The sequence below is a fragment of the Sylvia atricapilla genome, chromosome Z, assembly GCF_009819655.1.
Source record: "Sylvia atricapilla isolate bSylAtr1 chromosome Z, bSylAtr1.pri, whole genome shotgun sequence".
In the NCBI taxonomy this organism is placed as follows: Eukaryota; Metazoa; Chordata; class Aves; order Passeriformes; family Sylviidae; genus Sylvia; species Sylvia atricapilla.
Window position 1 is genome coordinate 29034129 of NC_089174.1, and position 7267 is coordinate 29041395.

The following is a 7267-nucleotide window of genomic DNA, read 5'->3' on the forward strand; positions in this document are numbered from 1 at the left end:
AATACCAGAAATCAAACTCTGCGCAGCCTCCAGCAGGCAGAGGAGAGCACCCTACACCTGATAAAATTGTCTGACAGAATGGTTACCATCAGAGACATTAATTATGAATAACAGTGGCCAAATTTTTAAGTTCATAGATACAGATTTTCTGTGCCTTTTGAAGACATTAGCAAATGGACAACAGAATACTTTCTTGGATGACATGAACTTCTCAGATGAATTGCACCCTTTTTTAAAGTAATGTACGGGGAGTGAAAAAACATACAACAACTTATTGTTTACCTACCAATAGCAGGCATATTGGAAAGAGCCACATAACTTGGGTCATGGATAATTCTGATATTAAATGTGGCCTTCATGGCAGGTTCATCAAAACATGGGTAAACTCTCCTGGCATACGTTGGTTCCATTTGGGAGGCAATGATCATACTGCATTAAAAATGCAAATAAGATTAATCCAGCGCACTACAGCTTATCAAAATCCATGTATAACACATAGAGAAAACAAATCAGAAAAAGCAGCAAGTGAGGCATGTAGATACGCAGATTTGGAAAAGATTCAGCTATTATTTAAAGTCATGACTAAATCCCCATACCCAACAGCCAGTTCAGTTTGGATGTTTGTAGAGAAAACTGGTCTTGTTTAATTGCATTTGGGTTTTTTCCTCATAGGCCTTTTCCAGATTAAATATTTGAGCATTTCTATTTCTGCTAAAACAGAGTCAATTAAAATTTTTCATACAGCAGACCGCATCTCTTTACACCTGCTCTTCTCCCTAATGCATGCACTCCTATTAATTTATCATACATTTCAATAGAACATTCTGATAACTGTTAACTGACTGCATATGCATGCACTTGCACAACTCTGACAAGTGCCATGCAACTCTGAGAAGTACTGGGAGTACAGCACCAGTGCTGTCCCAGTGCACTGGCAAGCCCAGAATAATATTCACAAGGATCCTTAAGGCAAGGAGTTGTGCCTCACTTGGCGCAGATCTCTGTGGCACACTGTGACAGATGCACTCCTCCTTTTTGAACCAAGTGAGCTTTGCTCCACTCAGATGCTCAGCAAGTAGGTCCAATCAAAGTTAAAGTAGGTCCAATCCTACTGTGTGAGGCTGTCAGTGAGAATTCAGCAGCAGACCAAAACTGGAGATGAGACTAGACCAGACAGGACTGGACTGGTAATAGCCGGAACTGCCTTAGCAGCAGAAAAATTGACTACAAATCAATCACTTTATACTGTACTATCTACAGCTATTAGTCTGTAGAGCTCTCCCTCCACAGCACCTGGCTGCAGGGCAGTGATCTCCCCTCATGGAGGTACAGCTCTCAAGGTTACCCTTGAAGTTGTAAGACCCTTTACCTGGCACCAGACATTTTTTACCTGCACACAGTATTTAAAACTTCTATAAGAAACTTACTCAATAATCTTTGTGTCCCATCATAACTTTAACTGTAGAGCACTGACTTATAATCCATCTGTACTTAGTAAAATATCTATTTGTACTTAATTCTTATTAATTTTTAAATATTAAAACCTAAATTTACTCCTGGGGTGATCTCTAACTCTTCTCCTGCAACACACACTTGCTGGAAGCAAAAGCTAAAGCAACATCTTGTGGCAGAACTCTCAACAAGCTGTACATCTGAGCTGTTCAGAGGAGGGCATCCGTACCAAAAATTAGAAAAAATATACATGCAGTGGTCTTCAAAGCACCACCAGCAGCTGGCCACACAAGAACAGCTTAATCTCCTGCTTCTGTGACCTCACTACTGCAGGGCAAAATTTTTTCTTGTTGTAGTTGAGGTGTTCCCCAACAGTTTATATACCACAGTCAGAAATTATTATTCTTAGCACTGAGGCATGCCAAACAAGCCAGGAGCCATCAGGACAATACCCATACCCACAGCGTGTAATGAGTCAGATTGGCATTGCATTCCAGTAATTGGTGCAGAAGCAACTAATAAAAGTCAATGCAAATACTGTGTTCAGTTACATTTTGGAATGCCTGTTCATCCCGATCCAGTCAAGTATTTCATGCACAGGACATGTGCAGAGTGGCTTCCAAACAAAATTACGAAAGGATTTCAAAATATTAATGTGAACAGTGACATGCATAAAGCTTGAACTTCATAGTACAGCCTGTGGGATCCTCTAACCCTGAAGCAGCATACATGAGCTCATTCATGGCAGCACAGGAAGATCTCTGTGCAGAACGATGGACAACAAAACCCCTGCACTGTGTAGGCCTGAGCCAGCGTTGCTGGAGAAGAAGAGCAAAACTGGTTTCTGCATGTTTCTGTCTGCTCAGGCTGTGGTATGGACTACCACAGCTACATGCAGAATACTGATTCCCCATTTCAAGAGGAAACCCTTCACACACTTAAAGCTAGAGAAGTGTGAGTTTCTTCCCTTTTCACTTCCTTTGTTCCTGCAAGCACTGCAGACATGGGCTATCCTTTATCCATAACAAGTGCACCCATTTTTCGGCGTTTCCTTTTGTGTGTAGGACATTATCAGGTGGGTAGTACAAATTGTCAGCAACAGTAGGAACACACATAGTTATCAATGGTCAAATAGATGACAAAAAATTTCTGTGTTGAATATTCAGTGAAGCTGAAACTTTGGCTTATTCTTTTATCACAGAGGTAAGGTTAAGACTTCTGAAAATAGCTGTTTCTCTGAACACATTTCTGACCCAGCACAACAGCAGTGGGATTAGCTGACCAGGAAATACGACCAATGAAAAAGAAAGTTCAGATGGAACAAACATTTCAGGGACTCCACTTCTCAAAGCTTGCCTTGCTCAGACTCTTCTGAAATGAGAAGTCTCCAGCAGTTCCTCAAGCAGAAATCACAAAAGGCTTCTACTGCACACAAGAATACAGGGCTGCATGACCACAGACAGATGTCACACTGTTTATTACAGCTGCTCTGCTGGTTTCAGTCAGGAGGTCAGAAAGCCTCTGCAGGAAACTGACTTCAGTATCCGCTGAAAACTGGTATAAGTCACTTTAAAAAATTTACAGGACAGTTTGCTGGAGGTGCAAGTTTCCTTGCAGAAGAGTAACTGGCATTATATTAACAGCTGAAGGGCACTGAAAGTTTATATCACTCCTCATCTATGGAATCCATTAGAATCCAATTTTCCCATCATTAATACCTTGACAGAGCTTACATATCATTCACAACATATCTTCTCCAAAAAAAGAATGTAAAACCCCTTCAGTGTTCCTGAAACCCATCAAGTTAGGAAATGGCTAAAGGTAAAGTGATGACCTAAATCTTAGTGAAGGAAAAACAACAAGATACTCTTGCATACCCTTAATTCAGAGAAAACCTTTTTTAAAGCATAAAAAACATACAAAATCATTAAATACATCAGTTATGTGTGCAGGAACAAGTAAGAAAACTATGCATTACATCTGCACTCAGTGGATTTTCTTTGATTTATTCCATTGTCTAAATACCACTGTCATCTTTTTTAACTAGACTTCAATCTCACATTTCTTTAGTGCTTTGTGATGAGCTAAGAATGAAAAGGAACATTTGTCATAAACCCTCTAAACAACTGGAAATTTAATTATACACATTATTTGAATAATTTCAAAACTTTTTTTCTTATTTTCTACTGTTGCAGCAAGGCCGATGACAACTATTTTTTTTCCAGACACTGAATTTTATACAGTCTGAATAAAAAAAACAATAGCAACTAATTCAGCGTTTCTTATGTTGCCATCAAAAGACAAAAACCTTTGCAACAGTAGTAAAATTGTAAGATAAAAAAGCAGCACTTTATTAGAAGCTTCCAGATGTCTCCACAGTTGCGGGCTGTGGGCACGCCAATATTGGATTTCTACAATTTTTGTAAGTTTAACAGATTATCACATTTAACAAATATTGTCCATTTAGAAGAGCAGTTGGTCAGGTAATTTTTCCCCTGGGTACTGTCCCACTGGAGTTGGTCCAGGGCTTCTTTGCCCCACTTCTTGTTATGTCTTCTCAGATTCTGATTGGAAAAAAAAATGTTGTTCTTATAGGTCCTCTACTTAAAAATAAGACTAAACAGTATTTCAGGAATGTGTTAGTAGGTTAGCTTATTCGTCTAAAATGTAAGAGAAAGGATAGGAAAAATACCAGGATCTGTATAACCACATATAAATGGTCTAAAAAGCTACAAATGTATAAAAAATGCTTAAAAAGAAAAAATATTTAGGCATCACTTTAGATAGGACTTAACTGAATTAATAACACATTGGAAGGCACACTGACACAGTATTAAAGAATTAAGTACTTTTTCCTTTCTAGTTTGGTTTTTTAAACTTACGCAAATAAAAAGATCATAGATTTTTCTTATCCTTAAATTGCACAAGTAATCCCGTGAACAACAATCAGTAAATGAAGCAACAGCAATTAAAGAAAAACAGAATGTGCTTCCTAAAGTACTTATTATCATACTGCACTTTTCTCTAAGGCTAACCAAATTATCACCTTTTCTAAAAAAAAGTTCTGTATAGTTGCATTTTCCAGATGTGGCAGACAATTAATGGTATCAAGATTCACACAAGAGCTGGCAGCTGAAATGCCAGCTTGTTGAGAACAGCCACACAGTCATCCCCCATTTCAATAAAAATTACTAACTTCATTTTGTGATTTCATGTTACTGCTACTACTCTATAGAGTCTTGAAAGTATGGATCTTGTGACTGCATTTTACCTGCCCAAACAAGAAGCCTATGAACTGCTGAGATAGAATTTATTTTAGTGGATTCTTTAAGACAAGAGCAGACAATACTCAAATTTTAACTCCAGTTTTCCTTTTGACTCAGTGTTTGCTCAGCACATCACGACATCTACAATTATTAAAAAAGAGGTAACTTTAAAGCAAGCAATTCATCTGCCTCTGCTCCAAACTCCTATTTTGAGAAACTTGTCTTCCCATGGAAGTGCTTAAATTTTAATCTTAAATTTAACTTTTCTTTAGCAAGTTTCACAATAGAGAAATGAAAAAGAGAGAGGGAAATTGAAAGGGAAAAGATTATTTTGAGGGTGAAAATGTTCTAGATGATTGACTATTTGATAAGCTCACACTGCCCCAGCACTGATTTTGCAGTTCAAAAGAGAAGGAAAGCATCCCAATAGCAACCACAATGCAAATCACTGGTTGTTTGGTGACAGGTTAAAAAGTTCATGTGCAGTAATACCTACAAAGCACATCTGTTCAAAGCAGCCACTCATCCTACTCCACTATGCTTCTGAAATTGCATGTGGTCAGTGTCTCTAAACTCACGCCCAAATACACAGCCAGAATCCCGAGTTCTTAATAAAGACATGCTCCCCACAGGCAGAGGTGGAAGAGGTGGGGAGTTGTCAGCGCTACACGGACAAGTGTGCAGCCGGGATGAAGATTCTGAGACGGGGTCCGTCTCCCAGGCATTGGGCGCAGGAACTGTCTGACCCCCTGGCTGCAGTCAAAGGCACTGAGAGACCAGAAGCTGTCCAGCGGGTGCTGCAGGTGAAGTCACCTGCCGACGGAGAGCCAGGGCAACCAACCCGCTGCTCTCCGGAGAGCAGAGCGGCCGGACGGGGCACAGCCCGGAGTTTGTGGCGCTCTCCCTCTGGAGCCTGCGCTGAGGTTCCTGGGAGGTGCTCACGCCGTGCGGAGCAGTTCCCCCTCCCGCGCCCGGGCGGCAAGCGGCTCCGTACGGCGCGGTACCAGCTCCCGCAGCCTCCACGGCACGGGCGACCCGACCCGAGGCCGCAGCATCCCCGCTGCCGTCGGCGCGGGGGCTCAGGGTCCTCGCAGCGGCCGCCGCCGCCTACCTGCTCTGCCCCCGGTCGGTGTAGCGAGTGAGGAAGAGCCCGTCCAGGTCCTCCTCCAGCCGGCCTTTGAAGCCCAGCTGCAGAACGTAGCGGCTCCCGGCCCGCAGCCGGCCGCGGAGCTCCAGCGCCACCACCTCGCCCTCCTCCTCCTGCCGCAGCCCCGCCACCTCCACGGCGGCGCCGGGCTCGGACAAGGGCCCGCGCACGGCGGCCCCGCGGCTGCGCAGCCCGGCGCTGTGCAGCACCGCCGCGTCCGTGTCCTGCAGGCAGCGCACCGTGATGTTCACCTGCCCGCTGAATGCGAAGGGCCCCGCCTGGCCCGGCCGCACCTGCGGCCACAGCTCCAGGTCGTAGTGGAGCGGCAGGAGGTGGTGGGGCAGGCGGCGAACGGAGCCGGCGGCAGGAGAGGGCGGCGGAGGGGCGGTGGGTCCGGGGGCGCGGGGCGAGGGCGGCGGCGGCGCCGCCTCCTGCCGGCAGCGCCCGTAGAGAGCGGCGAGCGCCAGGAGCGCGACCAGCAGCGCCAGCAGCAGCCCGGCCCCCACGGCCGCCGCCCTCCGCCCCACGTAGAGCCCCCCGCCGCGGGTCCCCATCCCCGCCGCTCTGCGCCCGACGGCCGCGGCCGCCGCTACTTACGGGGCGGGGGAGTGAGCGCGTCCGAGGGCGGGACGAGCCGGGACAGGGAGTCGGGTTCTCCCCCGTCCCGGGGAAGCCTCTCCGCCAAGGGCTTCTCCGGCGGGGCGGGCGGCCCGGGGACACCGGCCCCATGCGGGGAGCGGGGCGCGGCGGGCAGAGGGGGAGCGGGAGCCTTAGCCAAGGGAAGCTGCCGGCTGCTCCCGTCCCGTCTGCCTCAGCACCGTGGCGGGGAAAACGCCACGGTGGGCAGCCGAGCAGCCACTCCTTGTGTCCGTGCGGGTGGCCGTACCGGCGGCGGGCGTGGGCGGTAGACGCTGGATGCCGAGGACTCCCCGAGAATGAGGGATAACGGCGCTGCCCGGACAGACGGAATGGGCCCCCGGCGGTCGCGGCCGTGGCCTCAGCGCAGAAGGCGGCTCGGGCTGCAGGAAGCTCGGTAGGTGACCCTCGGGCCAGTGATGGGGGTTTCCCCATGCACCGGTCAGAAAAAAAAACCCCAAAACCACAAACAAAACCAACAACCAACCCCCTCCCCCCCAAAACAAACAAACAAACCAACAACAAAACTCACATATATTCCTTCGTTTTTTACCACAGCGTCAGGAGAAAAGATGAGAAAATGATGGGGTCATTCCTTGAGGACCACAAGTGTTGTTATCTGTTCTTGAGGGAAATCTACGAAGTTAGGTGTCTGAGTCTGAAAAGTCTTTGGTACATAAAGGCGTCAGCAAAGTGAGTTTTTGATAGTTTAGAGTCTCATTTCCTGCATAGTTCAGTTGAGGCTATAAACATCACTGTGCTGTCC

At 46.4% G+C, this 7267-nt stretch overlaps 1 protein-coding gene across 1 annotated transcript in view; it reads right to left on the minus strand.

The window, feature by feature from the left end:
* The window catches only part of LVRN (laeverin), a 33992-nt gene extending 27573 nt beyond the window's left edge, over positions 1-6419 (minus strand). The window contains 4 exon segments of the mRNA XM_066339782.1: positions 287-429; positions 5260-5423; positions 5426-5467; positions 5823-6419. Coding sequence (XP_066195879.1) covers positions 287-429; positions 5260-5423; positions 5426-5467; positions 5823-6419 — 946 coding nt within the window.
* Positions 6420-7267: the final 848 nt, after the last annotated feature.